Source organism: Ruditapes philippinarum, unplaced genomic scaffold, assembly GCF_026571515.1.
Source record: "Ruditapes philippinarum isolate M1 unplaced genomic scaffold, ASM2657151v2 ctg487_1_1_1_1, whole genome shotgun sequence".
Taxonomy (NCBI): Eukaryota; Metazoa; Mollusca; class Bivalvia; order Venerida; family Veneridae; genus Ruditapes; species Ruditapes philippinarum.
The window spans coordinates 265,224-289,381 of NW_026866805.1; the positions used below are offsets into that span (position 1 = coordinate 265,224).

Here is a 24,158-nt window from a genome sequence, read left to right on the forward strand (position 1 = left end):
GTGGGCTTACTCTTTAACATGGCATTTGTGCAAAAAAGATAAGTACAAAGGGGAAACAGTCTATAAACAGCCTGTGTTAGAAGGAATAAGCTCCGATTTACTGCCTTTTGTCCTTTTTTAATGGTCCTTGTCCTAGTTTGAATTTGGCACAGTCCCATTTTTAGGTAATAAAATTTATGCATGTAAAGAGACCATGCTCTCCCTATAGAGAATTCCCAGAGTAACCACTTACATGCAGTTTAGCACTACTAAGTGAATTAAATGCATCATATCTTGGCAAAAGAAGCCAGCAGGCTTATCTGCAGTATTCGGCCATTTATCCAGCTGCAGGGATTTACAGCAAGATCTACACTAATTACATTAACCTCTTGCACTCGAGTGTTGACAACAGTCCAGACACTTTTTCTTGTTATATAACTAGTATTGCAAACATAGCTTGGTTTTAACACCCGGTAAAGTCTGCCATGTTTATAATAAAGGTCTGCATTGCAAATTATGAGGTAGTAAGTTGGTCTGAAGAAGTCTTCTTTTTCATACATTATTTTTTATTAATCACCTATTGGTAGCCTAACTGAACTGCTTTTTGCTATTGATTGATTGCAGCACAATGCTGTTCAATATTTGTATATACAAAGCTAAAGATTATGCAATTTAAAGTTTTACTTCATTTTCCAATATTTTCCTAGCCAAGACCGACAAATTAGATCTATCAAAAGAGGAAAAGAAAGCTAAAGAAATGTATGCAATAAATATCTTCAAAAAAATTTAAGGCAAATTCAAAGGAGCATTACTTTTAATATCTTCAAATACATCTTTAATCTCAATTATTTACAAGACAGTTCATTTTCAGGAAACTGTGTATGAATCTGCATAATCAGAAAGCAATTCTCATTAAAATTGGATTGCACATTTTATCGTTTAATGTAGTTGCAAAATATATATATTTTTTTATTATCAAACCTACATCCATTCTAACAAGACAGCATGAAAGTACATGCATCTTTTTATTGCATTTTTGTAGTTATGCAAACCCTTTTAAATTAGCTGAACCCATGCATCAATCACTTCTTAAGACACAAATAGTCATACAAACTATATACATGGTACTTTTCCTTTCATTATATTGTGGCCAAGATTCAGATAAGGATGCGTTCCCTATGAACTGAACATAATATAATATTACTGTTAAATATTTTATCTATTCACCTTTTAAAAATCTCATCAATAACTTTGGATGAAAGGTCATTTGAGAGGATAAATATATCTTTTGAGAGGTCAATGAGAACTTCGCTTTTCTTTTGCACTCTTACCTCACAATATCTGAATATAAATTTTAATTTCTCCCACACTATAGAATTGGTCACATGTGGCACACCTGTTTCACATTCCAATTTTGTGATAATTAGTGTATTTTTTTTGGACATTGTACATTTATCAAAAATTTTCCAATGACATGAACTTGAAATAAATATATGGAAGCAACTCGCAAGGTAATTTTCAAAGATTACTTTTTTTACATATATATTTTTCTGTACTTTCATTCTTGCCATTTTGAAAAGAAAATCAACAACATGAATTTGAATATATCCTTAATATATGTTCTATACATTGTTTGGTAATGTTCAGGGTTGGTGTTCTTACCTGTCAATGACTCTCTAATTACCTGGTTGCCAATTTAGTGTCCCTCATGCAACTGCGCTGTAAACTTGCTGAAACTTCATACTAACTACCTAACACAACTAAAACAGGTTTTATTCAAATTGTAGTAAGCCATTAAATCTTGAAATTTGATTTTTTGAAACCAGTCAAAATACTGTAGTCATACCAGTCAACAGTCTCGCATTTGATTGGCTGGTTTTAAACTTGAAATTTTGAAATAGACCAATCATAGCAGTCATAATTGCTTACAATCAATACAGTGGAAGAAGTAATGTTCTGACTTGATTACCTTGAACATCTGCTTCAGATTTAACCTAATGTGTAGTTATTCAGTCAAAATATGTATATTTCAAATTTATCAAAACTTATGTGTGTGTTAGTTCACTATTTACTACTTGTTTCTTTTCAACTTTAGTTACGAATAAGCTGTATTGGTTTTCTGAATTTTGTTTTGTCCTCACTGAATTACTTATTTTACCTAAAATTGCATTCAAGAAATGCAAGTCAGCCATTACAGAAATGTAATTCAGCCATTACATAAATGTCATTCAGCCATTACAGATAATGTAATTCAGCCTTTAAAGAAATTTAATTCAGCCATTACAGACATTAATTCAGCCATTACGGAAATGTATTTCAGCCAAGATGCATAAAAAATGTCTCCTAAAGAGCATATCATGATTTTTTTACATTTTTTTATATAGAATTTGTAACTTTTCTTAAGGCTTTAATTATCAAAGAATTTATCTTAAAAATGAAATACAAGTTTTATCAAGGTTGGGACATTTTTTTGTCAGGTGAATGATCACAGTAACTTGTCTGTTAGTAATACTCAAACCCTGTAATTCCTTCCTTTTTTTTTTTAAAGGCACTGCTAGATTGAGCTTCTTACACGATCGAAATCATTTAAAAAACACAAATCTTTATTCAACATATAACAACCTGTTGATCTAAATTTGCTTGGCGGTCTTTTAACAGTTGACATCCTTTTCTTATCTGTCTCGTCTGATTTACTTGTGGTCCGTTCCTTATCATTTCCTAATTTAATATGCAACTTGAGCCCCGAACCTTGCCTTACGGTCACTTTATCGTCACTATCGACACTGTCATTGGAATTAGAATCCGTGTTCTCCTCTTCTATCTTTCTATCGCGGTCTCGGTTCTTTTTACTTGAATCTGACTTATGATTGTGATGACTAGATTCGTGTTTAGAGTCCCGGCTCTTTGATTTACTATCACTACTATTTCGATGTTCGCTGCTCGATCTATGCTCCGAGTGGTGCGATGATTTGTGTTCACTATTAGTTTTGCTATCACTTTTGCTACTGGACGATTTTTTACTGTCTTTTTTCTCGTCTTTGTCTTTCTTCTCATCCCTGTCTTTGTCTTTTTTGTCTTTCTTCTTCTTTGATTTGTCATCTGAAAATATCATACTCGCTGGATGAATTTATATTTCATCCTTTTATTACTCAATCATTTTTTGAAAAAAAAAACCAACAAAAAAACAAACAAAAACACATGTTACTAAACAATATATATATAATACACTTAAAGTTCTTATGACAGAATTGTTTATAGCTTCAAATCCAACACTTCTGAATTTGCACTTTTGCAAACTCCTTCTTTGTAAGTCAGAAATATCTATTATGGTTTCAAAAATCAGAACACTTGTATTTTGATATTGAAATCAAATGGACCGATTCAAATTCAAAAGCTGGGCAAGTCCATTAAACAAATTCAGGAGGATAAAGGTTAAGTATAAGACATCATGTATAAAATTACATGTATAAGCAATCAGTATATACAATAGTAATATGTAGGAACCTAAAGTTTTAAAATGCATTTTTTACCGAGGAAACTTTCCATATTCTATGCACAAGAGTTAATTTAGTAGTAATATGTATAGTATGCATTTTTTACACAGGGAACTTTTTTTCATATTCCATGCAAGCAATTAATCACCGAAGCCCAGTTTGTCATGTTTGAGTAAACCTTTTTCCAGGGTCTAATTCACTATTCAATTATACCTACGGCCCCTCCAGCCACTGCATTGACCACAGGATTCAAACAAACATTGGTGAGGGGCATGTATAGACATAAAATTTGTAACCAAAAAACACCAGTCTGGCCTTTCCCTGAATTATATGTCATACCTACAATGCCAATTTATATAGCCTTAAAAATTTTTTATAACTAAATATGCAACATGTGGGACATATTCCTGAAAATCAAAGTTTATAAAGCTGTATTTCAGTCATATATTTATGTTAATATTGTTTTGCAGTTTTAAGTGAAATTAAAACATTTATTTTCAAGTAAAATCTGACATGACATGTATTAAGTATAGACAAAACATAGAAATCATTCATCTTAAATTACTTACTTACCAGACCTGAAAATTTAAAGAAAACAAGTACAGCTAAATGTAACATCATTAACCTTTACAAACAACAGAAAGATGTTTTTCTTAAGGTGAAGAAAGAATATCAAAATTTTGAAATTGTACAATTTTCATCCCATTTTTTTCTAAAATTCTACCAATGTTTATAATATTCCTCCTATTTCCACATGTTTGGACAAGTTTCATCCCATTTATTTTATTAAAATTTTAGCAATGCTTAGACACAAATTCCATTCCAATTTCCACAATTCTAGCCATGTTAAATTTAGGACAAATATGACAGAAACAGCTTAAACACTGCTAAAGTTTATTAATTTTCAGATCTTTAGCTTTAGAATTATGAAATTTGTATGGAATAATGTTAAAAAAGTGTCTGGTTAATGGTGCCAGACCAGTAAGCAGATGACAACCTTGGCAATGAAACTTTAAGATAAGAGATTTAAAAGTGATCCCCTTATTTTATAGTATTATCATCAGAACCATATGGATCCTACAAATCTAATTGTTAAACACTCATTACAACAAGCCTGTCATGGCATTTTGACAAAAAATAAACTCTTTTTTTCTGCAAGGTCAGAGACTTGGATTTTTGTTGGTATTCATAATCATGATTGAAACAAATTTGCATTAGAGTTCAGGGATGCTATAAGGGATAGAAGTTGTGTGCAGAATAAACCTGAAATGAGATCCATTTGTTTAGAAGATGCACTGATCCTTTTGTAGGTTCACCAAAACACAAACACTTATCATTTAAAGTTACACTTATCATTTAAAGTTTTCTGATGCATAAAAATCAAATTATCACACTGTTTTATCAAGAAGGAAGAAATATGTATAATTTTGTATATCTTGTTTTTGAAAATTTGTTTATTATACATTGAATTGGACATCAAAATTTAAACATTTCAACAATAATATATTACTATATGAATTATCATTAGCATGCAATAGGTGTATAAAATCCCAATCGCCTTAAAAAACCATGGAATAACACAGCATCAGTATTTTAAATTAATACCTATCCTCTACAAAAATATGCATCCCTCATGGAATATTCAAAACATTTATAGCGAAACCATTAACACTGACATTTAAAAGTATAAAACCTCCCACAAAAACTCTTATCTGCAAGTCAGACGGTAAAACCCCTGCTAAATGTCCATTTAAAATATTCCCTTCTAATCTGATGCCCAAGTAAAACAAGCAAATTGACCCAGAATGGTGGAACAAACAGTAGGTAAATTTTTTTTCCCATGATACCCTGCCCATAAGACGTGAGGGTAAAACAAATGACCTGTGCATTAGCAATTATCCATGTGCTTCAGTCACAACAACCACTTTTGTCAATTATAATCCATCAAATATTCTTTTAAGCACCAGGAGAGCTGTATTTTCTGATCTTTTATTGGCATAGCAAGTTCACTCACTTTTCAGACAGAATGAATATTAAAGGGGGTCAAACTATTAAAAACTTTGGCTTTCATAAATGACAATTTCGAAATTTTTTTTGACTCTGTGGCTTAATTATAACATACCATCCCAATAATTAGAAGAACAAAAACCATCTTTAAGAGATGACTAAATATGGTATATATGTATTTCTTAAGCAATATCATTATGAAATAAAGCACCTGAAAGAAAAATAAAAACTTTTAAAGGGCATGCAATATTTGTTATATAATTTATTTTACAAGTGTTACACACATCTGCCTTACCAGAGTTATTATTATTTCCCTTCACTTTTTTCATCCATTCATCAAAGATATTGGTAGCCAGAGTTTTAGTATCTGAAAATTGGAAAGGAAAAATATAACTATCTGAAATGAGATTCACAACTAACTTTATACACAAGTCATTTTGATGTAGTTGAAAAGATGAAATTGCTTCATTTTTAGAGTTAAAGAAATATTTTTTTAATACAGCAAGTAAATGAAGAGGAGAGAACACATGTCAAACATCAGGATGGTCTGTTTACTGGGTTATTCAAGGATATACCAGAATATCAGAATATTTTCTTATTCAAAGAAATGTTATCTTTTTTTTCTTTCTTTTCTTTTTTTTTCACTTTTATAATCATTGTTTACATTGAAAATCAGAATCAAATGTTAATATTTATAACTTTGTACAGAAAATTGACTACTTACTTTCATTGTCGGATTTACACAACTGCTTTATAGTTTTGGCTGCGTTGTTGGTCTTCAGAATATCCACGGTAATTGGCAACAACTGATACACCTTCAGTATCTCCACTAGTAACGGGAAATTCTCCGACTCCTTGGCGTCTTGTAACCATTCATTGATCGTGTCCCAGCCTCCAGAACAAATTAATCTGAAAGTCATAGTTAAAACAAAATGTTACTTCATTTTTTCTTTGGTGCGCTTTTTTTAAAATAATTATAATAAACATTTTCAAGGTCCTTATTTTTCCAGTTACAGAATCACTGTTAAGGTCATTTATGATGAGTTTTCAAACTTTACAGGTAGATAAAAAGTTGCATCTCTTTACATCCAAGCAGGAGGAACCTATGCAGGAACTAATGATGTCCAATATGCTAACACAATAACTTTCAGACATGAAACATTTCCATGGCAAGACCTGGCTAAAGGTCTGTAAATCCAACCAATGATCATAGACATCTCTCAAAACTAAACAGAAGTTTAATGGTTTAGATGTACTTGGGTGCAGGTATTTAAATTTTATGTAAATTGATATGAATACAATACTGTAGCATTGTAACATTAAGAAAATATATATTTGAGAACAATTACAGAAATTATATCTCTCTGGGTCTCATATCAGAAAGGGTAAGCTAAGATAATGCAATTCTAACCATGTAATCAATGCAGAAATGTGTCAAGTTTTTAAAAGCTACCACATTTATAAGCTATTTTTACTGCTTACCCAGCTGTTCATTTTATCAGTATTTCTCTATAGAACTACAATACAGTTGTTTTCTAAAGCTTTGAGTCCTTATCAAAAATTAAAAACTAAGACCATGCTTCTACATGGCTGTGAAACAATATTGTTTATATATATAAAATATGTATTGAACAAAAGTGGATACTCCATTGATAACTGGGCTGAAATACAACCTTCATATTAAAGTTAATACATCCATTATAGAAATTCTGGCCTATTTTGTTGCACTTTTTCATTGCCCTATGCAGCTAAGATATGCATGGACAGAAATTATTGGACAACCGGACGGATAATAATCATTTTGGATAACATAGGCAATGTTGCAGCTATAAAATGATTTTGTTTTCTACGCTATAATCGTAACATGTAGAAGAATGACAGATTTAGCCAATAATACCCCGGTATACAACCAGCTATTTCACTGTGTATTGATTGTCTTATTTATAACTCTTTATATTATTTCTGACAGGCTTTGAAGACAGCTTGCAATAAATTTGAACCACTTATCAGTCTCATTCCTGGAACTAACCAGTACTGATGTTGCTTTTTTTTTCTCTCAAGGAAACATGGTCGAGCACACACACCCACGATCTATAAATTGTCAGGCAGACACATTAACCACTGGGCCAGCAACTCTATTAACAAACTCTTTTGAACACCAATAGAGCCAATTAAAGTTCTAAGCAACCAGTAAAGACTCAGATAAACCTGTTGATTGCTCATTTTTAGAATTCTGCTCATTTTTAGAATTCTGAAATTAAAAATTCTGTTGAAAATATCAAACATTAACATTTTGACGGGACAAAATGATATTATAAATCCAGCTTGATATATGCGATAAGACTGTTTAGTCAGCACAGTCATCAAATTTAGCACTGGCCCGATGGCCTATGGGCAGTGTGAATATGTTCGGGCCAGTGTAAATTTTAAGAACATTTAAATATATAGTAGAATAAATTCAAAACTGAAATTCGGGCCAGTCAATTCAAAATCTTAAATTCATTGACTGTTAGCATACATGTAGAAATATATTTATATATCACTTATTTCAATCAATCAACCTTTGACTTCAATTGTTGTAATTATTCTTTTTTTCCCAAAAGAAGTCTGCCGAGTTACTTATGACTGCCTAACTAATATTTCCGCTCAATTCTTATGCAATTTGTTAAAATCTAAGATTTTAAAATCCACAGCTTCTTTATAGTATACTTCTGCAAAGTTTCATAATATAATATGTGGGAACCAGTTCTTAAATCAAATAAACAATTTTACATGTATCAGAACATTTAGCATATTTCTAAATGTTTATCTAGTAAGTCAACAATTCAGATATTAAGAATAAATCAATGTTGAAAAATCGTGTTTCCATGGCGACATTGAACACATATCTTACTTCTCTAGTATCTCAGCTGGTGTCTCAACTTTGAGGATGTTAATGTATACACACTTGCTCACTAATTTGTTGGCATCTTTCATCAAACTGAAAATAGAAAGAAACCAATATAAGAACATAGCACTGACTCAATTCTAATTGTTGTTAAAATTTTATTTTATTAGCAATTAAAAATGAAATCATTCGAAAACTTTTGTGTATATACAAATCCTCAACTTTTGTGTATATACTACTTTGTATTTAGTTTTGTGAAATTTCATTTACAATTTAGTTTGAAAAATCTAAGACTAGAAATGGTACATATTACATAGTTCAACACATATGGAAGTCTTTTCTCATGAATCATTTATTATTCTTTTTACTTTACAAATTTAAGATTAGAAATGGCACATATTATGTAGTTCAACACATAGGGAAGTCTTTTCTTATGAATCAACAATTATTCTTTTTTACTTTACACTTTTCATTATTTCATAAATTATTAATCACTAAAACGATGTCTGGGCTATATGCCAATTAAAGGAAGTTTTACCTCACTACAAGTCCTACAAATACTGCTACATATTCAAGGCAGGGTTTACCACACAACATGCCTTTTCAAGAACGCTGTATCAACTACACAGCGTTTCAAAGAAGTTCTTACCTATGTATATCCCAAGGAAGTTATTCTGTAACTTAAATGACTGATATTTTTGGTAAGTTTTAACTCACTATATAACATTTTAATGAATTTCATAGACTATATGCATATTTCAAAGATTTTCAATGCTTAATTAGGCAATTTTAGTCAGCTACCCATTACATATTGTTTCAATTTCGTTTTACTTACAATATTTAATATCAAGGAAGTTATACATGAACTACATAACATTTTCTAGAACTATTTCCACACCTCAACAATTCATAACATTTCCTAGGAGTTTAACCACACTACATAACATTTCCTAGAAGTTTTACCACACTTCAACACTTCATAACATTTCCTAGGAGTTTTACCACACAACATAACATTGCCTTGGAGTTTTACCACACTTCATAACATTTCCTATGAGTTTTAACACACTTCAACACTTCATAACATTTCCTAGGAGTTTTACCAACTTAATAACATTTCCTAGGAGTTTTACCACATTACATAACATTTCCTAGGAGTTTTACCACACTTCATAACATTTCCTAAGAGTTTTAACACACAACATAACATTTCCTAGGGTTTTTACCATACTTCATAACATTTCCTAGAAGTTTTACCACACTTAATAACATTTCCGAGGAGTTTCACCACACAACTTAACATTTGCTAAGAGTTTTAGCACACTACATAGCATTTCCTAAGAGTTTTACCACACTAAAAATCATTTCATAGGAATTTTATCACACTATATGCTGTTGTATTTCTGTTTCCACCAAATTATATGCTTTCTCAATTAATTGTGGTTTAACCACACTGTGCCTTTCTATTGAATTTTTTTACCACATTATATGCCATTGGAATGGTTTTTTTTACCACATTATATGCCATGTCATTGGAGTTTTACCACACTATATGCCATGTTTTTAGAGTTTTACCACACTATATGCAGTGTTTTTGGAGTTTTACCACACTATATGCAATTTCAAGGGCATTTTATTTCATTTTTAATATCTTTAAGGATGTTTCACTTTACTGCAAGCCATTTTAAAAATGTTCCACCCCCCCTCCACCCCACACCCAGGCAAAAAAATGATGATAATACACTTACTTAGCAACTCTGACGGCTTCAGTTGTTCCAACAATAGCACCATTGGGTCCTAGCAGCTCATTTAAGGCCTTCAGTAATGACTGTGGATCTAGGGGAGCCTGAAATACAAATAAATAAATTTCATCAAATCCCTCGTACATCAATCTTACATTGCTATGTCATCAAATGAAAATATATTAGGAATATGTGACAATTTGGGCAAAATGTTTAATTTTTGCATTTCTTCTTAGTTTTGACAAAAAGGAAGTGTAATTTATCAATTTGGACATTCTCATTATGTGCTCAGTATTAGCAAAATCTCGTAATAAACCAAAATTTATACATTCAGCAAGCAAAGATTTGTAAGAAAAATCGTCATGTTCTGAAATATAAAGAAAACACATGTATGATTAATTTAACAAAGTACATATAAAGATCTAGTCATACAATTAATGTGTAAACATCAAATTTAGATTAACGCATACAATGTATATCATAAGCAGAGATTAAAAATTTCACTTGTCCACTTGTAATTACTAGTAGAATTTACTTAAGAGCTTGATACTGGGCGAGTAGAAAAATGTTGCTGCATACAAATTAATTGACACACAGGGCAGGATTCACTTTTACCCTAGAACCTTGATTTACTATAACTAAGCATACATTTTATCCTTCTCTGTTAAATCATCTCAGCTCAACACACTATACATCCACCACTGCCAATACATGTTACCTCAGGCCACTTTATTTTCCACCATAACTAAGCACATTTTACATCCTTATTATAAAATACATCTCATTTTCTAGAGTCAACTGTTTTATACATCTCAAGCCAGAACACTATACTTATTACTGTACATCCTCCAGTGTTGATACATCTCACCTCAGAACACTATACACCCTCCGCTGTCAATACAGCACACCTTAGACACCGTCAATACATCTCACTCAGAACACTATACATCCTCCACTGTCAATACAGCACACCTCAGGACATTACACATCCTACAATGTCAATACAGCTCATCTCAGAACACTGTACATCCTCCAGTGTTGATACATCTCACCTCAGAACACTATACACCCTCCACTGTCAATACAGCACACCTTAGAACACTACACATCCTCCACTGTCAATACAGCACACCTCAGAACACTACACATCCTCCACTGTCAATACAGCTTACCTCAGAACACTGTACATCTTCCACTGTCAATACATCTCATCTCAGAACACTAAACATCCTTCACTGTCAATACAGCAAACCTCAGAATACTATAAACCTCCACTGCAAATAAATCTCACCTCAGAACACTATACATCATCCATTGTCCAATACATCTCACCTCAAAACACTATACATTCTCCACTGTCAATAAATCTCATTTGATAACACTACACTTCCTCCACTGTTGTAACAGCTCATCAAAGAACACTATACATCCTCCACTGTCAATACATCTCACCTCAGAACACTATTCATCCTCCATCAATACAGCTCATCTCAGAACACTATACATCCTCCACTGTCAATACATCTCACCTTAGAACACTATACAGCCTTCACTCTTAATATGTCACATCTCAGAACACTATACATCATCCACTGTCAATACAGCAAACCACAGCACACTATACATCCACCACTGTCAATACAGCACACCTCAGAACACTATACATCATCCACTGTCCATACAGCAAACCTCAGCAAACAAGGGGGAGTGGTGGCCTAGTGGTTAAGGTGCCTGTTTTCAACCCTACTTGGGTCACGACCATGTTTCTTTATATGACACCAGTACTGGTTGGTTCCAGGTAGCGGACTCCAAAGTGATTAATATAAGTTGCAAGAACTTGTTTCGCAATCAAGCTTCAGTGGTTTTTTTCACCAAAATATTCGGCGAAATTCTCCCTATTCCCCCCTCAGAATAGTATGTTATTTTCCCCCCTCAAAGCTGAAATTTCCCCCTATAATATGGAAGCCCAAATCTGCCTGCAATGAATATCATTTTTTGCAACTAACTGCCTAAAAATGCTTTATTTTATGCCTGTAAGACTTACTGTTAAGCAAGGTTTTTCATATAGGTAAGGGGAGCTACTCCTGGTATCCCAACAAGTTTATCATGTGACACATTAATATTTTAGATCCATATAAAAATCCCCCTCCTGTTGCATTTTTCCCCCTCCAATGGGCACTGACCCCCTTCCCCATAAAGTGAAAAAAACACTGAGCTTAAATGAATATGTTTAAATTAATACAGCTCACCTCAGAACAATATACATACTCCACTGTCAATACATCTTACATCAGAACACTATACATCCTCCTATGTCCAATACATCTCACCTCAAACCACGATACATCCTCCAGTCTCAAAACAAAACACCTCAAAACACTATACATTCTCCAATGTCAATACGGCACACCTCAGAACATTATACATCCTCCCCTGTCAAAACAGCAAACCTCAGAACACTATACATCCTCCACTGTCAATACATCTTATCTCAGAACACTATACATCCTCCACTGTCAAAACAGCAAACCTCAGAACACTATACATCCTCCACTGTCAATACATCTTATCTCAGAACACTATACATCCTCCATTGCCCATACATCATACCTCAGACCACTATACATCCTCCATTGCCCATACAGCATACCTCAGAACACTATACATCCTCCACTGTCAAAACAGCACACCTCAAAACACTATACATCCTCCACTGTCCATACATCATACCTCAGACCACTATACATCCTCCATTGCCAATACAGCATACCTCAGAACACTATACATCCTCCACTGTCAATACAGCACACCTCAGAACACTATACATCCTCCCCTGTCAATACAGCAAACCTCAGCACACTATACATCATCCACTGTCAATACAGCACACCTCAGAACACTATACATCCTTCACCGTCAATACAGCAAACCACAGCACACTATACATCCTCCCCTGTCAATACAGCAAACCTTAGAACACTATACATCCTCCACTGTCCATACATCATACCTCAGAACACTACATCCTCCCCTGTCAATGCAGCTCACCTCAGAACACTATACATCCTCCCCTGTCAATACAGCAAACCTAAGAACACTATTCATCCTCCCCTGTCAACACAGCACACCTCAAAACACTATACATCCTCCACTGTCCATACATCATACCTCAAAACACTATACATCCTCCACTGTCCATACATCATACCTCAAAACACTAACACATCCTCCACTGTCAATACAGCACACCTCAGAACACTATACATCCTCCACTGTCAATACAGCTCACCTCAGAACACTATACATCCTCCCCTGTCAATACAGCAAACCTTAGAACACTATTCATCATCCACTGTCAATACATCTCATCTCAGAACACTATACATCCTCCAGTGTTGATACATCTCAGCTAAGAACACTATACATCCTCCACTGTCAATACAGCTCACCTCAGAACACTATACATACTCCACTGTCAATAAATGCCACCTCAGAACACTATACATCCTCCACTGTCAATACATCTCATGTCAGAACACTATACATCCTCCACTGTCAATACATCTCACCTAAGAACACTATGCATCCTCAACTGTCAATACAGCTCACCTCAGAACACGATAATATTCCACTGCAAACTTTATATTCACTTGTCTCAGCACACTGGTCCAGCATCCTCTTTTGTCAATACAACTTTCTTTTTGCACACTTCTTGCAACATACATTTCACCTCAGCACACTTTGAATACCTCATTCCTCCACTCATACTTTATTTCCCTTATTCATGCACAACTAACAACACAACATCAACAAAACAAATTATGACTGTAGCATAACTGGATCACAGATCTCTATGGAGCTACAACTCTGTCATGCATTATTGGATTACAGATCTCTAAGGGGCTACAACTCTGTCAAGTATGATTGGATTATAGATCTTTAAGGGGCCACAACTCTGTCAAGCAGGATTGGATTACAGATCTCTAAGGGGCTACAACTCTGTAAAGCATGATTGGATTACAGATCTCTAAGGGGCTACAACTCTGTCAAGCATAACTGGATTACAGATCTTTAAGGGGCCACTTCTCTGTCAAGTATGATTGGATTACAGATCTCTAAGTGGCTACAACTCTGTCAAGCATAATTGGATTACAGATCTCTAAGGGGCTACAATTCTATCAAGTATGATTGGATTATAGATCTTTAAGGGGCCACAAATATGTCAAGCACAATTGGATTACAGATCTCTATGGGACTACAACTCTGTCCAGCACGATTGGATTACTGATCTCTAAGGGGCTACAACTCTGTCAAGCATAATTGGATTACAGATATTTAAGGGGCCACAACTTTGTTGTGTATGATTGGATTACAAATCTTTAAGGGGCTTCAACTCTGTCAAGTATGATTGGAATACAGATCTCTTAGCGGCTACAACTCTGTCAAGCATGATTGGATCACAGATCTCCAAGGGGCTACAACTCTGTCAAGCATGATGATATCAAGATATTTGAGGGATTCAAAATGTACAGATGATTCAAGTTTGTTCAAGACTGATTTTAACTAAATAACAAAAGATAGGAAATTAAACTATTAATGAATAAAACCTTCAAGTTCATTGTGTTTAGTTTAGCTAAATAGATGTATAAGATTAACTTATGGGCTCTTTAGGTTAACACTTAGAGGTGTTCTTGTTTCATTGTTCTATTTCAATAGGTCAATACCCTAATGAACCAATGAGGAATTAAACTTGAAAGTATGAAATACATAATTTATGGTTATGATAGCTCTAAAAAAATATAGAGTCAGGAACGAACACATACAGTACATGTATGAATTCTAACATATGTTGACCTTGTACTTACATATGTGATGTACTATAATTAAGTTAAATAAATTTGTTATAAATAAAGTCATACAAGTAGTATAAAAAGATGCATAAACAAGACAGAATTGATGACTAGATATAACCATCAATGTACTTTTATGAAACTATTAACCTTGAAAGTGCTACTGTGACCTTGGACTTAATTCTGCTCATTACAAATCATCTTCATAAGCAGAACATTTAAGCGTAATTATTTCATGTCCGTCCATGAATGACAAAGCTATGCCCAAAAGAAGACAATCTATTCACAACCCTCAAGTTTGACATACAAGTGACTGGACACTTGAAGATGATCCCTTTGCACGACACATGCACATCTAGCACATTAATGCCAAATTATCATAAAATCCATCCTAGAATGGCAGAATTGTTGACTGGACACAACCTTCAATACACTTCAAAGAAAAATCATACCATGACTTTGGAATACAAATCATGAAATGTAACCTTGGCCTTTGAGCTTGGGACCTGATTCATACTTGCAACACATTTAAAAACATGAATGCATGATAATTTTTAAATCCATCCAAGAATGACAGGATTGTTGATCAAACACGAACATCAGTGCATTTTTATAAAGATTCATATCATAACTTTTGGTCTACATTAATGACATTAACTTTGAGGTAGGGACCCAATACTTGCGCTCTGCACATTGTCATTATATATATATATAATTCAAAATCCATCCATCAATGACATCTAACACAAACATCAGTGCATTTTTTCCTATAAAATAACCTTTAAAGTCAGAGTGTGGCCTTGACCTTTGAGCTTCAGACCTAGATGATGCACATGACTACACATTTATTTCAAAGTAAATCCATAAATAACAAAGTTATGGACTAGACACAGTTTTGACAGACGGACACTACAAGAGCCACAGGTTGACTTTTTAAATTTTTGCAAAAGCAAACAAATAAAAGGTTTAAATAGATCTTTAATTTTTTTTATATAGATAACAAGTAAAACAGCCAAGGTATGTCACTATGTCAAACTCTAGGTCAGCTAATATCAAAGTTCAATTTCACGTCTAAAACTGTGCATGTGGTCCAAATTTCATAGCTGTACATCAAAGAACAAGATAGTAGGTCACTAAATCAAAATCTAGGTCAGCTGATATACAAAAAAGTAGGTCACTAAATCAAAATCTAGGTCAGCTGATATACAAGAAAGTAGGTCACTAAATCAAAATCTAGGTCAGCTGATATCTAAGTTTAATTTTACATCTAAAACTGTGCACATGGTCAAAATTTCATATATGTACTTCAAAGGGCAAGAAAGTAGGCCACTAGGTCAAAATCTATATCAGCTGATATCAATGTTCAATCCGAAACAGTGCATGTGGTCCAAAGCTGTAATTCAAAGAACAAGAAAGTAGGTCACTAGGTCAAAATCTAAATCAGCCGATATCAAAATTCAATTTTCGTCTAAAACTGTGCATGTGGTCAGTTTATGGACCCTGGAAAGAGACCCCAGAGACATGTATTGTTTGGAAGACTGATGATGCACATGTAACTTTAACCAAGTAATTTCTAAGTTTACAAAGGACAATAATGCAGTCAAAATCAATACTAGAGTTATTCGCCTTGGGCAGTGACCTCCCTTAATGATCCCGAACACATGCATTAAGTGAAAAACCTAAAGTAGTTTTGAAAACTGATGTTGCATGTTAAACTTTAACCAATTTTTTTTTTAAGTTCACAAAAGGCCATTATTCAATTAATATCCATGTCCAACTTGTGGGCTTAAAGCAGTGTCATCCAATAATGATCCTGAAGACACGGTCAAGTTTTAACTTCACAAAGTGCCATAATTCTTCCAAACCTAATGCTATAGTTATGGCCCTTCGATTATGACCCCCCTTTAAAGATCTCAATTAAGTGTGTGAAGTAAGTTGCTTAAAACTTCAGATGATGACGAGATACCATCTTGTACAAGGAGTAGCACCCAAGACTTTAGTGTTACAACAAAATCTGAACAAGTAGGATAGCCGAAAACATGTACATGCTCCAATGACACAGATAGCTTTACTTCTTTAACAATACATTATAGTTCAAGGTCATCAAGTTCAAACCAGCAGTTCTTGAGAAATAGTCTGATTTACCTGGAACAAGGTTTATATTCAAGGGATAGTCACTATAAGCAATTAAAGCACAGAAATGAATGTCATGTGTAATGAGAAAACAAATAGAAAATAGTCATTTCTTATATTTGATCTCAATGTGACGGTGACCTTGACCTAGTAGCAACATACATGGGTCTTGTACACAACGACAGAAAACAATTCTGCAGTTTTAGAGTTCATCAACGTGTGTGGTAGGTCATTTAGTCCAATCAATACAACTTGGTATCTATGAATGAAGTAAGATATTATACACATCAAATACATTGCTTACATATTTGTAATTCTAAACAGCAGTATGCAAGATATGGTACAGACCAAGCTTTCTTCTATTTTCTGACATTTGACCTTGAGATTTGACCAACATACTCTTTACATCATAGTTTCATGATAAATGGCCCAAATAAACTTACTTATTTGACCTTGACCTATGTATTTCTTAAACATCCAATACAATGCAATTCTTTAAAACGCTCAAAAGTACCAACAAAATCACACATCAAGTGACACACCAATTATGAGGACATCTACTTGTGACCTGGACATTTGAGTAATTTCGTTTCACAGCCATAACCCACTGATAACATACCAATTCAAATGACAATTGTGACCCCTGACCTTTCATGGTTAAGCATTGCAGTACAGCATTGAAATTACCTACAATTATTCTTAAAAGCTTCTCTAAATTTACAAGAATTTGTAAATGTTTTCAAGTAATGTGGCATGCTTACGTAAAATTAGACTGAATTCAATATTTTCATGAAATCATATTTATACCCCACTTCTTAGCAAGACGGCTATTTTTACATATTTCTTACTATTTTACAAAATAACAAGTGCCACTGACTAGCTCGCAACACTTTGTGAAATCGATAGTTTAATATACGAGACTACTATAACTTTGAAACCATTTTCCAACTTAATTTAGCCAGTTAAATAAAGCATTTCACGCAAGTATTGAAATACTTGGACTACTATCACCTTTTTTTTTAACTGTGACCTTGACACATTACCAGTCACTACAAAGACCTTAACCCTTTCAAGACAAAGAATACACAGCCTGTCAAATGTTCTTGACCTCGGATAATACAGTGTCAAATGACCTTGACCTCGGAATACATAGTATATCAAATGATCTTGACTAAGAATACATAGCATGTCAAATGACCTTGCCTTCATACAATGACCTCAGAGAAAACATAGCATATCAAATGACCTTGACCTTAAAGTCGGGGTATACATTGAATGTCAAAACGATCTCAACATTACTACTCGAGTTTGAAACAAAACTATTAGAGAACAATGACCTTAACCTTAGTCCAGTACTACTTCATCAGATGTACAAGAGATCGATTTCCACAGCGAAAATTTCAGCATCAAGTTACTGCCAAAAACCACTAAGGTTTTATTTACTCATCATTAAATCACCATTTTCAATTTGATTTTTGGGAACTATAATATTTAAGACAGTAAGAAGAACGTCATAATCAACGACAAATTTGTGAATTATGTGTGTTGTTTTGTCCCATTTATAACACATGGGCTCATAATTAACAGTAGTATTTGTAATGTTCAGATTTAGATAATAATAATTCATTACAGTATCTAACAAATTTGCTAACATTTGAAAGTGACAAGTAAAAATAATTATAACCAATATACAATTTGTTTCTAGATATTACAAATACTTCTGTTTGTGGGTAATTTTTTTGTGTCCCATGTAATCATGGGCTCATAATATTGAGTATTTCTACCAAAACACCAATGTCATACATCAATATGAAAGGCAAAAAAAAAAAATAATAGAAGTAAATTTAAGTTAACACAGCTACAAAAGGGGGATAATTTTAAAACATGAACATTTTTTTTAATTTCAATTCATATTGGAATTAGACCTTATGTTTCAGATCCAGTTTCAGCACTTTCAGCTTAAACTGACAAGCAGAAGGAAAATCAAAAATTTTGGACTTAAAGCTGCATGCCTCCAGATATAGACAATCAACTCGAGAAAAATGTATTTAATTTTTCAGAAATGTAAAATGGTAATAATTTGCATGTGTGATTAATGAGTGACCCCGCAGTATTTATCACCAATTTTCTATTGAATGACTTTATCGCTATTTTAGCATATTTTGACCTCTTTTTGATTGTAAGTGGAAAACAACTTTCTTCGTTTACTTCACAATATACTTTTAAATACATTTTCGAAATTTTTTATGAAAAAAAAGTAGGAATCTGGAGGCATGCTGCTTTAATTTAATAATTATTTTTTATCAAGAAAAATATTGGTGTTTTCGTAGAAGATTAAGCTATATAAACCACTGTAATACACATGTCACTGCAGCAAAATTTATTGTTTTCAAATAAGCTGCACATGATGTATATACATGTATAAACGATGTATACTTAACATGTATACAACAAATATGGGTCAACATTAAGTGGACCAAAGAGTTTTCTCCCTTTCATTATAAGTATGCATTATTTCTCAAGATACAAGTCATGTACAATTTATTCCCCTCAATTTTAATTTCAGCCTGTCGCCTAGACAACCAAACTCTTGAATTGAAAATATCCTTGGAAGGAAATATGTACATCCCACATATACTTCTCATCAAACAAAAATGCCAAAAATAATTCTCCCCACCCCTATCCCAAAAGCAGACAGAATCAAGCCTAATGTTTTAATCTATAACCATACCAAAAAATATTTTTACTCAAAGCATAACCAAAATTATTTCATTTTGAGGACTAGGTTTTCTTTTTACATTTTAGCCTTAGAAGAAGTTAGCACAGCAAGAACTATATTAATCAGTATCAGCTTTTGAATACTATACTTTTTACAAAAACATGATATTTTACTTCAACTGGGTTGACTTTGGACCAGTGAACAGAGTAAGCAAGGCTGTAGATAAAATAAAAAAAGTTCAGTTTCACAGAGCTTTTCCAAAGATAACTTCAGTTTGATGGTGGCAACAATTTCAAGGTTATTCACAGGTTATTGAACAGCTCCAAAACGTCGGGTGATGATTTCTTGTTCCCTGTTCACAAACACTGTTATGGCACGCTATAGAAGGCAACTTTCACCAACTGTTAAACCAGGACGCCTGACCTGCCACAACTCTTTGCTGAAAAAACACTCAGAAACACATATTTTTGCATATCATAATACAGTAGAACTTCTATGAGTCGAACTTCGATTAGCCGATTTTCTCGATGTGTCGAAGAAAAATGAAAGTCCCGACTTTTCCCCCTATATTTTCCTTATAAAAACCTATTTATGAGTCGAGATTTTATGTGTCGAATTTTTCGATGTGTCGAAGTTTTTTCGTGGTCCGTATAAAGTTAATCTAGTGCAATTTACCACAAATAAGTCGAAGTCGTTCAATCATTTTGACACCTTCGATCTCGAGACATTTTTCACACCTTATCTGGCTGCGAAGACGATTTCCAATCAACTTGTGTGACAGGTGTTGATTACTCAGTCGTGTGTACAAACAGCCTTTGTTTGGGATAAAATGTGTGATAAAATACTTTAATTGTTTCTATTTTAATTGCCGTAGTGGTATTTGAAAGTAAACAGTAAGAACTACTTTCATTTGAAAACATCCTTGACCCGGTGTCGCGTGAGAATAACAAGCGAAATATTTACTATAAGCCGGTTTAGTTATCGCCCTTTCGTATTGTTACGCCTTTTGTAACTCTGTTGTATACGTCAACGGGTAGTCCAAATAATTAGCCGGGAAAACATTATTTAACATGCTATATTTCTTATTGTAAGATGTAAATATCAGATTAATGATGGAAAAACATGAAAATGGTTTCGTTAAACATCTTATAATTAGGACTAGTCACGGGTCGAAATTTTGTCATGGAATTGAGAGCGATTCATGAGTCGAAGTCCCGATGTGTCGAAGTCTTTACGCAAGTCCCTTCAACTTCGACTTACCGAAGTTCTACTGTATATATATTTATCAACAGTAATTTAGCAATTCATTTTGCTAGGTCCGATTTCACATCAACATTTTATTGAAGGGTTGATGATATGGCAACTTTTCCAGCTTGATGCCTTACTGCATGTTATTTGGTACAAGATCTGGCATGTTGACGAAACCACCAATCTTCTGAGTTATCAATTACTGTACGCGGCAGTTTATAAATTCAACACATCAAGCTAAATGCTACATTTACACAAAATACAGACAATGTCATGATGAACTTTTTGATGTTGATAATACGCAATCTGAATTATTTTCCTGCATGTTAAAAACAGTAAATATGCAACGCCTCAAGTATTAAGCAAATCAAAGTCTTTCATTTAATATGACAATGTAATGCCGTAATATGGCATGATTTTGAAGATAATCATCTCTTATTAAAAACACTTGGCATAAAAAGTTGTTACTCAAGATACATAAGGAAGTTACAACACTTTCGCACAAGACCCTAAATAAATTTTAAAATACAGTCTCAAAATTATAATTTACGATCATTTTAACTTTACACAACTATATCCGAATAAAATTAATACTTTACCATATCTATACATTACCGTGTTGTTTTAAAGGAAACAAGACATCTAAACACTCGTAGTCAGTCAGCCCAGCACCAAACACTCTGAAACAAAATTCTAAACCTTCCCTGCTTACAACAGGTATAAAAGACGGGACCTAAAAATTACATGTTAACAGTATGGGACAAAATCAAATTCCGCTACATTTCTTATCAACAAAATCATAAAATCATGGACATATACTCGTATTTCTTGATAATTTCTTTAAACCAAAACAGAATCACTAACAATCATCTGTTAATAAACTTTTATACATTACGCAAGTTGTATTAGGTAATTTGTCTTGAATAGACTATGTCCATTTAATTATGATTGAAAAATTTCAAAATTTAGAAAGGCGAGTACCTATGATTTGCTAATACTGAGCACTTGAGGGAAGGGTTCTTTTCTTTATTTTTTTAAAAATTTTAAAATTTTCAACAAGAGCGATCAGTAATCACATGTGTCGCCTCATGATGGCCAATTTCATGTTTGGACAAATTTTGTGACAGACGGACAGACAGACGGACAGTGCACAACTAGACTTGGTACTGATCATTCCTGTAAAGTTTGGATAAAATTGCACCAGTAGTTTATGAGGAGTAGTCCGGACAAGCTTTTGCGTATCTGGCAACACACAGAAAACAAGAGCGATCAGTAATCACATGTGTCGCCTCATGAAGGCAAATTTCATGTTGGGACAAATTTTGTGACAGACAGACGGACAGTGCACAACTAGACTTGGTACTGATCATTCCTGTAAAGTTTGGATAAAATTGCACCAGTAGTTTATGAGTAGTAGTCCGGACAAGCTTTTGCGTATCTGGCAACACACAGAAAAAAACACCTTTTTATCAAAGGGCCATAACTCGGCCAAAAATCATTCAACCGGAAAACCCGTGCAATATGCGCAAGGACTTGAGCTACAGATCAATCCTGTAAAGTTTCATTGAAGTTGCATGAGTGGTATAAGAGAAGTAGTCCGGACAAACTTTAAAATTAAAAATTATTAAAGGGCCATAACTCTGACAAAAATCATTGAACCCGAAAATGCTGACAATATGCACAACTAGACTTGGTACTGATCATTCCTGTAAAGTTTGGATGGAATTGCACCAGTAGTTTATGAGAATTAGTCCGGACAAGCTTTTGTGTATCTGGCAACACACAGAAAAAGAAACCTTTTTATCAAAGGGCCATAACTCGGCCAAAAATCATTCAACCGGAAAACCCGTGCAATATGCGCAAGGACTTGAGCTACAGATCAATCCTGTAAAGTTTCATTGAAAATGCATTAGTGGTATAAGAGAAGTAGTCCGGACAAACTTTAAAATTAAAAATTATAAAAGGGCCATAACTCTGACAAAAATCATTGAACCGGAAAATGCTGACAATCAATATGCACAACTAGACTTGGTACTGATCATTCCTGTAAAGTTTGGATGAAATTGCACCAGTAGTTTATGAGGAGTAGTCCGGACAAGTTTTGTGACGGACAGACGGACAGACAGACAGACAGACAACGGAGAAGTGATCCCTATATGTCGCCACTACTCCGTAGAGGCGACACAAAAAGCAAACACAATGAAATTCGTTTTAAAAAAATTACCATTCTTGCAATCACTTCTTTACTTTTCAATGTTGATTAAAAGTTGATGCTTTAGAAATAACACATCACATACTGAAAATAGAAAGAAATAAAACATTTACTTATATGCATCACAATAAGTTTGTGCTACAATAAATGTTCATACTATTAACTAACTAATAATATATACATAATTGTGTAAAGGCTTGAAATCCTTATACATAATTTTTGTTCAAAAGCAATTTTATTTCTTAGGCTCTTAATTTGGCTAAATGATGTTGTGTGATCAAAAACAATAATTAGACTTTTGAATGTGTTATGACATTGAATGTAAACTTGGTCCAATCAAAGCATGGACATTACGGCTATATTGAAAATTATGTGACAGTGTCATATTATTTTATTTTTCTGAATACCAGTTGTAGAAATTGACTTTTATCTATTACAATACCACTCTAAGACTTGATTCACATGTGCAGATGTGTCTTTATGTTTAGATACAAAGGCCATAGTATAATAACTGATACAGGAAACATGGTCACAAAATACGCCCATCACCATAGCTTTCAAGGAGATGTGGGCGATAAGAAGTGTGGCAATTAAGTTGGTCACTATACATATTTTCGCATTTTTATCTGAAATTTTACCTCCATACGTGACCTTGTAAACATTCGGGTCAAGTTATATTTGAATCCCGCTCCATAGAAGCGGTTTTCAATTACATGTAGCTCTAAGTTTGACATTGAGTTCTTGACCTTATCAAACTTTGAAATAAGTTTTTGTAGTTATTTTTTTTAAATACTACCTATTAAATTAAGCATTAGCCATTACCTATTTCTGAAAACATACAAAACATTTATGATTATCATTTAATACCATCCTTAGAGAGAATGTAT

General features: G+C 33.5%; 1 protein-coding gene across 3 annotated transcripts in view; it reads right to left on the reverse strand.

Annotated features, from left to right (window-relative positions):
* LOC132733776 (serine/threonine-protein phosphatase 1 regulatory subunit 10-like) overlaps positions 1–23,368 on the reverse strand; it is a 46,784-nt gene extending 23,416 nt beyond the window's left edge. For all 3 annotated transcript variants that reach the window (XM_060720458.1, XM_060720459.1, XM_060720457.1), the window contains exons 1-6: positions 23,284–23,368; positions 10,116–10,213; positions 8,374–8,460; positions 6,205–6,389; positions 5,776–5,847; positions 2,602–3,078 (exon numbers count right to left, since the gene is read on the reverse strand). In XM_060720458.1, coding sequence (XP_060576441.1) covers positions 2,602–3,078; positions 5,776–5,847; positions 6,205–6,389; positions 8,374–8,460; positions 10,116–10,213; positions 23,284–23,286 — 922 coding nt within the window. In that variant the 5' untranslated portion in view covers positions 23,287–23,368. The remainder of the gene's footprint in view (positions 1–2,601; positions 3,079–5,775; positions 5,848–6,204; positions 6,390–8,373; positions 8,461–10,115; positions 10,214–23,283) is intronic.
* Positions 23,369–24,158: the final 790 nt, after the last annotated feature.